General features: G+C 37.2%; 1 protein-coding gene across 1 annotated transcript in view; it reads right to left on the minus strand.

The window, feature by feature from the left end:
- The window catches only part of vwa8 (von Willebrand factor A domain containing 8), a 123,536-nt gene that overhangs the window by 56,503 nt on the left and 49,737 nt on the right, over positions 1–17,296 (minus strand). The window contains exons 26-37 of the mRNA XM_082175026.1: positions 16,365–16,516; positions 13,855–13,963; positions 13,623–13,761; positions 13,306–13,493; positions 7,418–7,540; positions 7,219–7,283; positions 5,204–5,329; positions 4,937–5,046; positions 2,809–2,963; positions 1,576–1,768; positions 1,397–1,478; positions 480–684 (exon numbers count right to left, since the gene is read on the minus strand). Of these exons, the coding sequence (XP_082031152.1) occupies positions 480–684; positions 1,397–1,478; positions 1,576–1,768; positions 2,809–2,963; positions 4,937–5,046; positions 5,204–5,329; positions 7,219–7,283; positions 7,418–7,540; positions 13,306–13,493; positions 13,623–13,761; positions 13,855–13,963; positions 16,365–16,516 (1,647 nt within the window). The remainder of the gene's footprint in view (positions 1–479; positions 685–1,396; positions 1,479–1,575; positions 1,769–2,808; positions 2,964–4,936; positions 5,047–5,203; positions 5,330–7,218; positions 7,284–7,417; positions 7,541–13,305; positions 13,494–13,622; positions 13,762–13,854; positions 13,964–16,364; positions 16,517–17,296) is intronic.

A 17,296-nucleotide genomic window follows, 5' to 3' on the forward strand; every position in this document is an offset into this window, starting at 1 on the left:
TAAGGAAATGTCTTATCCAAGTCCACCACCATGTGGTAAGAGAGAGAACTGCACATTTTAAACTGCCAAAGCCCAAAATGTCTGGGACTAATAAGAGCGTCCAGAAATCAAAGAGCAATTCCTGCAGCAAAGGAGGCATCAAAAAGAAAGCAAGACAAAAAAGACAAAACCAACACAAAACACAAAGCAAAACAAGACAAAAAACTGGAAACAGAAGAAGAAGAAAAAAAAAAAACAACAAAAAAAAACATGCTGAATTGACTTAAAAAAGGTTTTTTCAAACAAAACAAAATATATATAAAAAAATACGGACATACCACAGCAATAAAATATGTCACAATGCAACAGTCTTAATGCTCCTAATATAGACTGCATTACTGACCAAAAATCTTTTTTTTGTTTGTTTTTTTTGGGGTGAAATATGACCCAGACATTAGTACCTTTCTAATGTTTTGTGAGATTCTCCCTAAAGGTCCTACCTGGATTGGCCTGCCATCCTCTGATCCGATCATGTTCCTCCACTCCAGCAGAGAGCGCTGCAGGTTGTTGAGGCCGGTTTCCCAGACTCTAACGTAGCCTCCCATGTCGACAGTCACCACCCCGCCAGAGCCCAGAGGAGCCATCACCACATCTGTGTCTGAGATCTTTGAGGTCCACACAGTGTAAGGAGACACCGAGCTGCTCCTGAACACATCAGCATGATAGACACTGATCACAACCACTGGAAGACTCGCCATTCCCTTTCACAGGCTTTCATGATGCTAAATGTAAGCTTTTTAAAGGACATTTTAAAGACAACAAAAATTTAATTAAACGTGAAGTCATCAGGATCACCATATTAGGGCTATAATGCAGGAGGTCCTTGAGGTCTACTTTCCTGCAGAACTCCATCCTTGATCAAACTCAACTGCCTCTAACTTTCTAGTAATCCTGAAGACATTGATTAGCTTGTTCAGGTCTGTTTGATAAGGGTTGGAGCAAAACTCTGCAGGACAGTGGACCTCGAGGGCCAGAGTTGAGACCCTTGAGGCCAATGATCTGCTGCAGAGGGCAAAATTAGGTAATCAGGTAAAAAAAATATGCTTAATGCAATTTGCATGACATAATTCCCTATATTGCTATATAAACTGCTTCTGGTTTTACTGTGAGGAAATAATTTAAGCAAAAATATTCAATACTACTTAAAACATAATAATATAATAACATACATGATGTTAATACCATTACATCATTTAACATTTACATTTGGGAAAGGTTTAGATTTAAAGAAATTCTAAATTCATACTTCATAATATGCATTGCATATGCAAACTGTGTCACTTTAATGTGCCCAGTGTCTAATCAGCTGAACAGAAGAGGGAGCTACAGTTTCATGAAAGGAGTCTTAACTCTGTACCTGGGGACTGGAATGTATTTGAGCTTCTTAGAGTTCAGGTCTGTCACTTCCAGGTAAGCAGCCGCCATGGGTGGTGTGACATCTGTTGGTGAATCCATACCATCAGTTCAGTATCATGAGTAAAAATTGCATTTCTATTTTTTATACGATATGTGCATTTGAAGGTGTCAATGCTTTACCTTTAGGGTAGACCTCAGTCAGTGGGACTTGTGTAGGAGGCAGCGCTCGTACCACTTGATTGGCATCTAACAGACAGACACAGTTCGCCCTCTTTGGGGGCCCTGTTCGCTTATTTGACCCAAAAAACATATCAGGCCCTCGACCCTCTGTTATGGGCGAAGATCTCTTAAAGCTGTACACCTCGTTTGGGGACTGTGGAAACACAATACAAAACAGGTTATATAGGAGTCAATGCCACATACGACTATCCATGATAATGAAAAGTAAAAATAGTAACATTAACCTGTTGACTCTAAAAAATATTATTTTGTGTAACCATCAATTAAAAAATTTTATTATATATATATATATAAAATGATCAATTAAATTATCAAAATATGAGGAAAATATTATTGATATTTTATTTTCATATTTTAAAAACGAAGGAAAAACAAAACACAAATTTTGTTTTAGGTATTTATCTGACTAAATTATTTGACAAAAAAGGCAAACTACAGTTACAGGTTTTATTTTACTCTAAAAAAAAATTTTTTAAAAAAGCTCAGGAAAAAACCTACACTTATTACAACATAGTCAGTCATTAATATTGTGTTTGTTCAAATGTTTAATAATATTTATATAAAGGGAGAAGACATCACTTTTGGCCACTGTATTATTATTATTATTATTATTATAATAAGAGAATCATGAATATTATATGAATATCACTGTCAGAAAATAGCATATGCAAAAATATTAGGTGACTTATAAGATAATAATAATGTAAATTATGTTAATACCATTACATTTAAGACATCTGGCTCAATTTTAAGGCTCAATTAAAAATGGAAAATTCTACATTAATATGTATTGCCAAAAAAATTGCTAAATGATCAGTCACAAACTAATTAATAAGGTTTTCTTTTCAAGAAAAATATTTGTTTTACTTTTTTTTTTTTATCAAAACAGTCGGATCATCCAATTATGCCCTCCCATCCCCCCAAAAATATACAAATATGTTTTAACTCAGAAATTGAAAACCTGTCCATTCTAAAAGAAGATGTTAATGTATACATACATTAACATGAATATCTTATTTTATAATGGACAGGTTTTCAATTTCTGAATTAACGAATTTTGAATAAATAGATAAAAAAATAAATATAAAAAAAATAATTAAAGTGTATCATGTCATTGATCTATAGAATCCAGCTGTGTATTTTACTACAGGGTATGTCATAATTGTCACCCACCATGAGATCTGGGAATCCCAAAATAACATTAGCATAGGTGTTGGTGTCACAGAGGATGCGGTTGGGAGAGGCGATCTTCTGCCCCAGGGCAGTGCTGAGGTTCTCATTGGGCAGCTGCTCACTCGACACCTCCTGAGGGGCTGTGCTTTCCATCCCTGAAGCACAAAGACAGTCAGATCATCACTCTAAAATGACTTCCCACAGAGATGATAACGTGTCCTCGCCACTAAACCCATAAAAGGCTTCAGAGCATTTCTACCATGACTCTACATTTGTCACATCTTTATACCCCAGTTTAATTGGTCATTATTCAGACCTTCTAGAGACATTCTGTCACTCTCGATTTGATTAAGACCCCAATCCTGCTGATGGGAATGTTTGATGTCATCAAAAACATTTTTCAGAGCAAACGCTGAAGCGTGTCTGATACTTTAGATGTCCGATGCCCACTAAGTACAGGCATTACTCTATCTTTATGACAGAGACATTCATCTCAATAACTCACACTATGAGTTATTAAGCGTCTTTCTGCTCTTCACGCTCCAGAAAATGATACGTTGCTGAAGGAGGAATGACTAGGGGTAGTACATCAGAAGATAGAGCAGTTTTCATGCCTTATAAACAAAGGGGCAACGATTAATTTCACCAGCTATTTTAGGCCTTCAAAAACAAACTGGCATTACTTTCTATCAAATGAGGCGTGCAGGACTCACTGGCGTCATCCATCAGACCCGGAGAGCTTCAGCTCTCCTCGAAATGCAGTAGGATACGTGACTCTGCTTTCAAATTAGCCAAGCCAGGAATACCAAATAATAGGGGTGTAACAATATATAGTAGGGGTGTAACGATACCCTCATGTCACGATTCGATACATATCACGATACCGAACTCAAGATACGATATTATTGCGATACTCCAAGACATATGATAAAAGGTTAACAAAAAATGTACTGTTGATTAAAATGCTAAATTTGGTTTTACATTGAAAATGTAAATGAATAGGCTTGGAAACCCAATGCACAGGACAATGGTGACACCAGAATACAAAATATTCATGATTCTGAAGCTGAAAATACAGAATTATTTTAGACGAATATTCACAATTCACTTATTCACAAGATATATTTAAAATCATTTTCACACAAATATTACCCCATTGCATTATTATACATTAATGCCATTTGAGTGGTGAAGGTCTGTGGTGAACATAACACGACTAAACTTGGACGTTTTGCTCTAAATTACACACACCCATATCGAAATTGCAAATTTTAAAGCTGTGTTTATAAAAAACAAAACAATAAAATAAAATATGCGTCTAATAAGTAAATAGATACGAATGTTTGGGGTGTGAGTGTGTGCAGTTTACGTTGTAGAACAAAACTTCCAAGTTTCGTCATGTTATGTTCACCATAGACCTTATTTTACTCAGATTGAAAAAACCCATTAGGACACTCTCAAGGGATCCACTGGCGAATTAGTCCATTAGCTCTCTATGGTAGTTTAAAGGTGTTTACCAGCCGGAGATAACTTGTCCAGAAAGTACACTTTGGCAAGCCGTTTCAAACTCCAGAAACAAACTTTTGTTTCAGCCTGATTTTGTTCGAAATGACATCACACCAATTCGTTCTTTAATTTAGCTTTAAGTACATCGGGGCATTAACAAATTAACATTAGCATTAACAAATAACACTAATCCATAAAACTAAGTAAAAATGTGCCCACTTGGAGTAAAAATGTAGAGTGCAATGAGCATAAATGAGTAAATAGATCATCTGTGTGAGAACGCATTTCCGATGCAAGCCATTAAATATGACACCAAGTTTACATTTACATTTACATTTACATTTAGTCATTTAGCAGACGCCTTTGTCCAAAGCGACTTACAAATTAGGACAAAATTCAGCGAGTGTTCAGCGAGTTTGTTCATGTGTTGAAGTCTTGAAACTGACTTGTCAGATTCCCTGAGGCTTCATGTCAATCAAAGCATATGTGAAACAGACGCATTTGCCAAAGCGAGACAGATGGTGACTGACAAGTGTTAAGGGCTCTCAGTGGCCCTGATTGGACGCAACTGGAGTCACTTCTGATTGGGCGTTCTGGCTAACAAGCAATACGAGTTGTTCACCTGAGCTGGTGCCAAAGCCAGTGCTAACAGCGTCTTCACTGATGGCGTGCAGCTGGCACACTCCCGTGTCCTCTGCGCCCATGTGCATGGGCTTCGTCAACAGGAACTTCCTGCACATGAGGGGAGCACATTTAGTTGAACGTTTAGTTCTAGAAAATGCACTTACATAACCTCTAAAAGGAGAACACCCTTTTCAAAGTCTGACCAACTAAAATATGAAGGAATCTTTGTGTTTTCATTGAAGTGCAGAATGAATTTCATTGCCACCTGTCAGTCTTGCTCTCAACAAGAAGCCAGCGGTCTTCAGCCACCAGGAACACAGCCTTGAGATTGATGGGGAGGGAGATGGTGTGAACCTGACCTTCCAGCACATCAACAACATCCAGCTGATTCCTGTCCAAGTAGAGCAGAGTGTAAATCAGTAGACCATGCCTGAACAGGACACCAGAGCTCGGTTTCAAAACCTAGAGAGCTGCTAGCAGTCTACAGCTTATGCTGTAAAAATTAGCATAATTATAATGATACAATACTGTAAAAATACAATGGTATAAAAACCCCTTTTAATTGGTTGACGGTAAGTTTGTTTACTATATATGGTGAAAAACTAACAATACAAATTATTAAAAAAATCTAATGGGACATTTCATGTCATTTTAAAGTAAAATGCTGTTAAATTTACAGGTTTTTATATTACATTGGCATTCCGTGTGTCACTTCACATTTTATGTTTTTTTTTATTGAAATAACATCTTCTTTCTTATCAGTTATGTATATTAGGGTCTTATGAAGTTTAATATTTTAGTGTCCTATGTTACCATGATGGTGTTTTGTATTTGTGTACATGACACTTTTATATATTAGCATGTATATATATTAGCATGTACCTTATAGAAAAAATGTGTTATGAGCTTTGATTATACATATGACTCTCTCTGTACCACCTATGTTTTTGGTGGTTTTTAATGTATTATAAAGCTACAAAACAGATTTTAGGTACTTATCAGTTAATGTAAATTTATGGCATAGGCGACATAGGCGGTTGCCTAGGGCGCAAAATGACGGGGACGCCGCACGAGAGGCAGGCCCGGTTCTACAGGGGTGCTAAGCACTAAAACTAAAACAAGAGCACCCCCTCAGTTGAAACTGTAACAATATCATATTAGCTAAACTGATTTGACATATACTCCAGTGCGTATTTGTGTTTGCGCACCGGAGAGCGTCAAAGGGTTTTTATTTACAATGTGTTTTTGCAGCGTTTGGAAATGAAACCAATCACAGACATGTTTGTTGATCTCTTGAATGCAGTGAACAATAAGTGGTGTTTAAAATCAGAATCCATCCACTGCTAAAAACAGAGTTCTGCACGCTTAAGAATCCTCTCATTATAACACATGAAGTGTAGACACGGTGTAAATAAGAGATTCATTGTGCAGTGTTGAGTAGACAACGTAATTGATTATGAGACTTTGAGCACTCTATATAAGCAACGACATAAAAATGTTGCTTAATTTTTATTAGATTCTTAATTTTTTTCTTTTTTCTTTTCTTAAAGAATTCTCTATTTTTCACACTTCCTCAGACATCTTAGACATATTTATGTTGAAGTGCATTCTGGGATTGATTTCTCCACAACAGAAATAGTCTTACAATTTGGCCAAAAATGGTCCGAAGGGTGAATAATCATAGCCTGACTACGTCAGACTTCCTACTTCCGCTAATTTCATTTCGCTCCTGTAGTCAGTCTGAGATAGCAGCCTCTCTTTCAGTTTTCCACCGGCCTGAAAACAGCCGGGCCAATCAACGAACAGAGGGCGGGCTGAGAGCCATGACGTAGACGCTGATTGTACCGTGGATGCGTAGATTTACTTCACATAATCTCCAAAAGTCGTTCACAGCCATGTTCACTCCGGTATTTCGCTCGATGGTTTAGTTTTTGCATCATACATGCGTTTACAGTGGAAGTTAGATGCGGCTGAGCATGCGCATAACACACGCCATAACCAAACGTTATGTGATTGGCTTACGGGTAACCAATGATTTTAAACTTCAGACAAGCGCCCCCCCGCGAGAGAGAAAACACTTCTCTATTATGCTATTCCAGACTCTGTATACGAAGCAAAGTGAAGTAGCAGAGTCTGGTATTACCAGGCTAGAATAATCATACTGCTCTAATAAATGAGCTGTTTAGCTTTGTAAAACGCTGCCTACATAGACAGCTCACTAGGTTTCAGAATAAAGCGTAAGGGGCTTGTCACACATAAGATTGAGGGAGAATAGCCTACCCATTTTCTTTGTAGAAGAGAAGCCAGTTCTTGTGGGCAAACTCCTTGCACATTTTGTATCCTGGCTAATGACAACAATACAAAAGTTGAAAATAATTGTAAGATAATTTTACACAACCTGACGTGACACTAGCTGCAACACTAATAAAAGGCATTAGGCCCCCTATGGAGAACCACTGCTATAGACATAGATTTCCACCTGACTCTCTTTGTTGCTCCACCAGTTTGAAGTCTTGCGTTGTGGTTCCTCCTGCTTTTCCTGAGACAGGACCAGTCTCCTCACAGCACCAGTAACCAGGTCCACATGCAGAACTGTGTTGCCCTACAAAAAGGAGACAAGAATGCTCACAAATTGCAGTTCATTTTCAAAAACGAGGTCATATCATTTCATTTTATTCCCTAAGGTACACTGATAACGGTAGGTTAATGTCAAGGTTTTATGCACCAAAACAGCTATAATTTAGTTTTACGCAACAATTTTCCAGCCTCTATTCGACCCTGGCCTTTTTACAGCTGTCCCTTTAAGAAATGTAAATGTTCTTTCAATAATATCCAACAATATTATTGATCTGCCTGTATTGACACCATTATATGAGAACTGAACTGAGCTGGGCGATGACATCACTGTTTTCTCCAGAGCGGCTGTATAGATAAATGAACTAAATTAATAACTTTTTTACAACAAAAATGAACCATTACTGAACTTACTTAGCTGGACTATGACACTATTTTCCTGTACAGCTGAAACTAATTTGTTTGCATTATTTTCCTGTTATCACAGTAAAGCTGCTTTGAAACAATCTGTATAGTAAAAAGCGCTTTATAAATAAAGGTGACTTGACTTTTCACATTAAACATGAACAAGGCCAGAAATGTACTTTATGTAAGTATTGTGCCAGCCTCCTGTTACTTCTTATCTTCAGTTTTCACCTTCATAGGAAAGGTTGGAGGCCATTAATTCCTCCTCACCACTGAATCTGCAGCATAATGGCTTCCTTACGCCCTGTCTTTCATATACCGGATGCTGTCTGTGATATTAATAGAAGCCTTGCATCACTTCTGGACAGATGGTGGGTCTGGCTGAGATGGGCCGTTATGGTCACGGGCCGCACCGTTCCATTCAGCCTTCGCGTTTTCTCCACCAGGAGAGCAATGACCCCTGGATGGCCTCCTGTGATGTCTGGACATCTGTATTTTTAGATTTTTATACACAAGTAATCATGTTCTCCACACCCCTTTTTTTCCACAGCGAACAGGTTTCCACCAGGCTCGACTCTAATACAAACCAGCTGCGCTCTGAATGTAAATTCCAATTTGATCTCTTTCTGTTTTTTTGGGGGTTTTTTTTGTTGGTACCTTAACATGTTAGTTATTGAATACATCAAGATACACTACATGACCAAAACTGTGATCTCAAAAAAACACTACAGCCATTTGTGATTGTTAAACATTTAACTTTAAAACCATAGTTATTAATAGGGAGTCACAACAGTTTCCACTCTTCTGGAAAGTCTTTATGCAAGACTGAATGGATGTTTAATCTGTTAATAATAGAGTGCTGCAGTGATGACGTATTTTCTGCAAGTCAGCATCACCCTGGTTCCCTCAACAAAAAAACAACAGGATTCTTCCATTAACTTTTAGATTATTGCAGAAAATAAAGCTCTTTGGCCAACAAATGTTTTATTCTTACATGTTTTGTTTATAAAAGAACACAATTTTTATGAATTCTGAAGCCTAAATGCAATCGCCAGAAGTAAAAAGCTAAAGGTAGGCTATAAATGACCTACACCACAATCACATGACTTTAAAGGTCCCATTGCATGGATTATTTTATTATTTTAGAATGTTTCCTGGGGTGCCCTTATAATGTTAGTATGATTTTTAGATCAAAAGTTGTTATAATTTAGAAATAAAAGGCATATTTTCTAGCCTGATTTTAGCCTCTGATTTGAACGCTCTGTTTGAAGGGACGTGTCAGCTGTGAGACTTCAGTGTAAACGCCCACTGCTGTGATTGGCTGACATGCTTGCATATGAAATATTTAGCATTACATGTGGAACTCTCTCGAAAACTTTTACTATTACAGCTATTATACGTTTTTACTATTACAGCTATCGGGAATAACGAATCGTGAGAAGTTTTTTAAGTATTTAGATCTATTCCCATCACATAAAAGGTTGCAGTGATGAGCATTGAGCAGATGACAGCCTGTTGATCGCGTGAATGAAGATCTTATCATTGCAACGCAGTTTCTGCACTCTCACTAATGCTTTCACCAATGCAAACATGAGGTAAGTACAGTAAGAGCTTCGTTGTGCAGCGTAACAGCGTCATTGATTCCATAACGAGTTTTGGCAAGTGTCCAGATAAACTCGCGCTGTGTGATTGACAGCTTGCGCGATTGGAAAGGGATTGTTCTTTGATCGCTTTCTGTATATTAATCACAGTTTAAGTAAGATTATTTTCATCCTAGTTCCTACTAAGAGAAACGACATGAAGTTGATCGTTTAGTCACTGGCTTGATTTACTGATGCATAAACAGTATTGAACGACTTTGAGAGAAAGATTATCTGTCTGAACTTGAACAATTACACATCAGAAATTCACATAACCCACTGGTTGTTCAGAGGCTTGGATGAAGGAACTAAAAAATAATTTTGTGTTCATTTGTACATCCAAACACTGAGCAACTGCCGTGCTTCGCTCGTTTGCAAGCCATGATGTCTCTCGAGGAAAAATCAATATTGCGCTAGCGCAGCTCATTTTCTCATGGGCGACTAAATTCTTTTTGCGGGCAAAGAAGAGAAAGGGGAGGTAACCTTTCCCCTTATGACGACATAAGGGGGAGATTTCTAGATTCGCCCGTCTGAGCTTTCATTTTCTCAAAATTACCCAGGGCTTGGTTTACACCCATCAAAACGTCTAGCCACTGGGGGACCATAGGCAGGCTAGGGAAACTCATATTAAGGTTAAAAAACCTCATAAAGTAAAATTTTCATGCAATGGGACCTTTAACTTCACCAACAATATACTCTTCGAGTATAAACTTCTTCGATATGGAAATCTGCATTTGTTTGTCCATTATTGAAAGGGTTGAACCGTCAAATTTAAATAATTACAGGCCAATTTCTAATTTGTCTGTTTTGGCCAAAACGCTTGAATCCCTGGTGAGTGATCAGATGAAAGACTTCTTGCATGTACAGGACATTTTATCCCCAGTTCAGTCAGGTTTTAGAAAAAAAACATAGTACCATCACAGCTGCAATGAAGGTGATACATGACATCTCTGTTGCTCGTGACAAGAAGCAGCACTGTGCATCACTTTTTATTGATTTGTCAAAAGCTTTTGACACGGTTGATCATGATGTTTTAAAGATTAGGCTTCTTAATTCGGGGTTTTCAGAGAATACTGTCTATTGGTTCTCAAACTATCTTAGTGACATAACCCAGTGTATTAAGCATGATGGTGTTCAATCTGGTTTTTTACCAATCCTTAAAGGGGTTCCACAAGGCTCTGTGTTAGGCCCTCTTTTATTTACTATTTATATAAATAATCTTAATCGGCATGTGTCTGATGCAAACTTTCATTTTTATGCAGATGACACAGTTATTTACTGCTGTGCACCCTCTCTTAAACAAGCCATTGCACATTTACAGAACGCCTTCACTGTGGTCCAAAACACTTTGCTACAGCTGAAACTTGTGCTCAATGCAGACAAAACCAAATGTATGCTTTTCACGGGGCCTCGGAATAGACCACTGAATGTTCCCTCAGTGATTACTCTTGACGGACGTGAAATACAGACTGTTACAACTTATAAGTATCTTGGTATTGTTATTGATGATTGCCTATCATTTAAGCCTCATGTTCACTGTCTAGTGAGAAAGTTGAGGCTAAAATTGGGTTTTTACTTTCAAAATAAGCTGTGCTTTTCTTTTAATGTTAAAAAACGGTTAGTGGCATCAACTTTTTTATCTGTGCTGGACTATGGTGATATATTATATATGCATTCATCTGCTCAATGCCTTCATATGATTGATGCAGCCTATCATGGATCGCTGAGATTTATTACTAATTGTAAAGCTCGCAGCCACATCACTGTGAGCTGTACTCTCGTGTAGGGTGGTCTGCTCTGGCCACACGGAGGCTTTGTCATTGGTATACATTTATATATAAGGCTATTCTTGGTGTGCTTCCATCCTATTTATGTTCACTTCTTATGAAAAAAAGTGCTGGTCATTATTCTCTGTTGTCTTGCTTTCTGTCCCACATGTTAGTACTGAGCTGGGTAAAAAGGCCTTTGTTTATTCTGCTCCCTTTACATGGAATTTGCTGCAGAACAACTTAAAACTTAGTCAATTAATTCCTTTGAGTGTTTTTAAGTTAAGAATGAGATGTTTTGAGTTGGACTCCCTCACATGTCAATGTTTTAATTGAGATTTCATTGTAAGTGCATAATTGGCTTTCAAACTGTTTCTATTAATTAATTTGTTTTTATTTTCATGTTTTTTGTGTGTCTTGTACGTATGTAATGATGTGATGTTATTCTGCTGCCTATCTTGGCCAGGTCTCCCTTGCAAAAGAGATTTTTAATCTCAATGGGCTTTTCCTGGTTAAATAAAAGATAAATAAAAAAATAAAATAAAAAATAAACACAATGAGGCTTTAAAAGCAGACTAGTGAGTGGATGAGTTTACCTGTTTAGCCTGAAGAAGTTAAATGTCTCTGGTTGTTAGTAATCGCCTTTTTCAAGACATGTTTAAAAAAAAGAGCTTGTGAAAATCATAGACCTTATTTAAGGCATTTAACACAAAACCCATAAAAACCCCCCCCCAAAAAAACCTTGACTTCAGGACAATGGAACTAGAAGTAAAAAATGTCAACTTGTATCTGGGTTTTAGGACTCATTCCTGCAGAACTCTGTGTGAGTGGTTAAAATAGCCAAACTTGAGAATTAAAAGGGGGTATCCACATACTTTTAGGCAAATTGGCTTGAACAGATACATAGAGTTTATCCATGTCAGGGTTCTGTCACTTCGCTCTGGTTTATTCTTAGTTTGGTGACACTCCTACTGTATGTTTGCTCTTTCGTTCGCGGGATATGCTGTATGTGCAGAGCATGGTGTTCGGCTCAAAGGTGCTTGGCTAAAGGTGTAAAGGTTCTTGAGCATCACGAAAGCACATTTTATCATCTGCTTACTGTATTTGATGAACTCAATGTACAGTATGTGTGTGGATTACTTTTACAAAGGCTCTCATTCATGAAACATTCGTAAATATACGAGTAAATATGTGAGTGATTTGCGCGTAAAGAGACCTTCCCGAAAACTCTTCTCCTGATTCACAAATACTTCATAAACGTCAGATGTGATAGTGAAATGTGTGTGTGTGTGTTAATGAATTCCAATCAGTCGTAAATGGGACGCGTGTGCATGCTCATTCTCAATTACCATAAATCCCGCCCATTAAATCCTACTGACAACTATATATGGGCATCATATTATGACACCAAACGAAGGATTTCAACATGTCTTCTCAAAAGCGAATGAAAAAGAGAAATTTCTCAGATGCAGAAATTGAAGTTTTATTTCATGAATGAGACCCGATGTCTTTATGACCTTTCTGATGCATCAAAGTTTTGGCTACATAAATCTCTCAGGTTCCATTAAAATGAACTAAAGTCTATTGGAAAGACATGAGGGACGGTAAATTATTATTATTTTTTGGGCTGAACTGTCCCTTTTAGTTTGTTTTTGGAAAAGTAAACTATGATTAACATTATAAGTGGATTTATAGAAAGAAAATATCCTACAAAAACAGTTGTTTAAATTTTAACTAGGGATAAACAAAGCCTAAATATAGTGACAATAACATCCAGCAAAGTAATATGCAGGCTTCAGAGTACCTCAATAATCTATTAGCTCACAACTCAGCCTCGGCCTTGTGTTGAACTGTGGCCATTTACTATTTCCATCAACTATTATTAGACATGGGTTTGGTGGAAAGGATGCATCTATTGATGATCTTCTATTTTCATGTGTAGAAGGGCGAGTTACAGGTCACACACACACACACACACACACCTGTTCTTCATGGAGAACCACCTGGTCCTGCAGCGGGTTGCCCAGTGCCGCCACAGAGACAAAGGGCTGCCACACTCCATTGATGGTTCGGGGGAAGATGTCGTAGAGCTCAACGCACTGGACAGAGTCTCCTCTCTCCTTCATAGCATACAGCGATACAGGGTTACATGTTGCCACGTAAATGGAATCTATGAGGTAAAAAAAGATTCACTTTTAAAATAAAAAGTCACAAGACTTTATCATGCCATATTAATTAGGTCAAAGGTTTGGCTCCATGAGACTAACTTCGACATCATTGTGCTGTAGTCATGGCCTACCGTTAGCAGTGGTGACGTCGCAGATGATGTTGACCTCGTTCATGGGGATTTGCCAGCGAGCCTGTTCCTCAGTGAAGCTCATAGATCTGGTCTCATGCCTTTCAGATGGATAACTCTGAACCCGCAGAAACACTGGGCCCTGAGGAAATCCACAGATGTCGAATTAGTTTCAAAGTGTAATTTGCTAATAACAACTTTGAAATATTGAAAATCAATGAAAGGTTTATGATACCTTAATGTCTATCCGATGGGACTCTGTTGGACACAGCAGCTTTCGTCGTGTATTACCGTCCCGATTGATGGCCCAGTAACCCGCCATCTTACAGTCTGGCAATGGTAACCTAGGAACAGGGTATTTAGTAATTGTTATGACTAAAAATTCAAAGTTATTAAATTGAAATCTTACATTATGACAACATGTAGGTCATATAAACACCTACAACTGTGCTCTTTTATTTGGTTAAACAAAACTGACTGGCACACCTATATTTTTGCAATGATTTATGAAAGTAATCAGTGTTTTTGTCCAGTGACTGACTGTGTTTACTGTATACAAGAATATGATCAAATAAATTGCACCTAAATCAGAAAATGATGTGCATGTAAATGGTCAGTTTCATTCAGCTTTTGTACATGCCCCAGAACTGAAGACAGTCTGCTGTCTCTGTAGTTAGGCACACTGTGTGCATGTTCATTGACATTCATGAAGGTTTTAGTTACACATCTGGATATTGCAAAGTTACTGATCCCAGAGAAAACATTAATGCACTACTCTGAAATTCCAGCAGGTGGGATAACATATCATTCCAATCAAGATAAAACGTTAAAATGTTTTGAGAAATGTTAAAGAAATTGATAATTTTCCTCAGCAAGGACACATTAAATTGATCAAAAGTGACAGTAAATACATTTATAATGTCTCAAAATATATCTATTTCAAATAAATGATGTTCTTTTGTCATAATTCACTGAAGAATCCTGAAAATAAATATCACGGTTTCTACAAAATAGTAAGCAGCACAACTGTTTTCAACATTGACAGTAATAACGTAGCGTCCATTTACACCAAGTGCAAAAAGCCCGCTATGTTGGCAGAGGCTGTTCATGCCAACTCCACCCACCATTATCTGATTGAGCCAGTATTTCAATCACACAATCCTCCCTTTTCCCATCACATATCAGCTCAGAGTAGCATTTATTTTAAATAAAAAGTAAGTAAATATTAAACAATTTTTGGAAATTAAGCACAAGCAATGTCCAAATAAAGCAGCATCCATGTATGGTTTTAATAAATATAATGTAGAATGTGTTATTATTGCATACGGTTTTGCATGCACTGAGGTGCAAATAATATCTCCCACTATTTGCAAGTATAAATAGCATCTAAAGACTTTTTACACTTAGTGCAAAGAAAATACTGCTATTTTCTCAGTGCAAAAAATAGCTATTTTATCTTAGTGTAAATTACATTTTAACGCTAAGTGCAAAGAAAATACTTTTTGTTCTAGTAAATACTAGTATCTACTGCTATTTGCACTTAGCCGCTGCTTAATAATAAATGTTACTTGAGCAGCAAATAAGCATTTTAGAAAGATTTCTGAAGGATCATGTGACACTGAAAACAAATTGCTGCTGAAAATTCAGCTTTGCCATCAAAGAAAAAAACAACAACATTATAAATACATAATATTTCACAATATTACTGTACTTTTAATCAAATAAATGCACTCTTTGTGAGCATGAGACCTCTTTCAAAGAAAATATTTGTTTCTTCACCGTGTCATTTTCCAGTATTTTGTATAAAACATAATACATTGTGTAGACCAGATGGCAAAACACTCAAAAGCAAGTGAAATAAAGACAAATATGAGACGGAAGAAACAAATAATTTCCTTTATTAAAAGTGTATAATATACAGCACTGAGTAAATGAAATTACCTTTATGGAACGAGACATTATTTGTTGTTATAATAATTAGATAAAAAGGCAAATTCCAAACAGTGGAAGGGCACTGGAAGGGCGGACAGCGATGGGACATGCACACCACAGGATCGTTCCAGATAAAAGAGAACATTATGTGTTTAATTGCCCCCTTTGCCAAGTGTCTTCCAAACAACCACATTATGAGACACAACTGTCATGCTCTCTCCAGATTTCCCACTTCAAGTGCTCTGTTCTTCATAGTGAAGAGGGTATAGAGATGCTCACTTCCCACTGGAATTTGCCCATAAATCTTCTAAAAGCACTAACCAGTCCCTGACAATAAAGTTCTCAGTTTTAGTTATTTCTGAGTCTGAGAAAGTATATTTTTTTTATTTGCACTTTTAAATATGTGAATTCATATTGTTTTGTCTATTGCACCTTCAATGAAATAAGCAGCTTATGAGTTAAATGCCTCCATTAAAAGTGAAGTTTGTAATATTTGTGACACTAGAAACAAAATTGTTGTTCATTTGGACACAACAACACTGGCTAAACCAATGGTGTGAGTTTGGCCTGTTTGTCAGAGCAATGCAGATGCAAACTTTATTTGAAACCAATCATTCATGCATCATTTTGTTTAGTGTCAAAAAATGCACACTTCACCTTTAAATGCATTTGTTCAAGTGTATGGTTTGAGGAACATGCAGAGCAGATCCTTTCTAAAGGTAGTCTTATTAGTCCAGGACAGTGTGGCTGTTAGAGAACTCTATAAAACTGTATTCACGGACAGTAAAGGGGCAATAGGAGCTGAGCTCTTACTCCTTGGCCAGGTGTACGCTGGTGGGTTTGGCTCCGATAGGAATGCCGTGCTTGTGCAGAGCTGTGATCAGCACCTCACGCGTGTCCTTGTTATAGGAGTCGAAGTCAAACACATTCCTCACCACGTTGGCCAATCCCTCATCCGGAAATTTCTGGAAAAAGAGGAGAAGAAGGTAAGCCACAAGACAAAAGCGTTTAGTTTTAATGCATTTTAAGAGTACTTTGATTTTACGTTATCAATCATTGCAGATTAAAAACATTCGTACAGGAGAGATTGATAAAATATGTGAGAATAGTTTCCCTTTCGGCTGATAAGTGTGCATTTAAATTGAACTGGCCACAACACACAGGATGTTTGATTGGAATGAGGAATTTACTGAACTGCAATTCAAAAGAAATTCAACGCTGTCTCATGGGAGAGGAATTTCTTTTGTCGAAAACAAGTTTAGCAAGAAAAAAAAAACGAGATTAATAAAACCATATAAAGCTTACAATAACATATTTGATGTCAAGGCCACTAACATATCAACATGATCAAAGGTTTGCTGAAAAACCTTGTGTACACAATCTACAAGAGTTCATGCTTTCTGTAGTCTGATTGACATTTAATACTTTTTTTAGTAAGTAAAAGGCCTTCTAGTATAATTGTAAAAATGTGCCCCTTCAGGTTGTGATACATGTGTCTATTTGCTGTGAAATCTTTACTGATTGATATGCATATCCTATATTTACATGCATTTAATGTAAGTATTTAGTTATGCTGTTAGAATTTGATTTACATTACAAGCAATACTTTTTAATCATATATCACCAACTGCACCAAATTGCTTACTTTTGCCTAGTTTTGGCCTCTGAATAAAATTGAGGTGATTTTTTTCCCTCCGAGTATGAGCTCAATATTATCCGATATCACTATACGAGCTACAAAAGCC

This window comes from Leuciscus leuciscus, assembly GCF_965113295.1.
Source record: "Leuciscus leuciscus genome assembly, chromosome: 7".
NCBI lineage: Eukaryota > Metazoa > Chordata > Actinopteri > Cypriniformes > Leuciscidae > Leuciscus > Leuciscus leuciscus.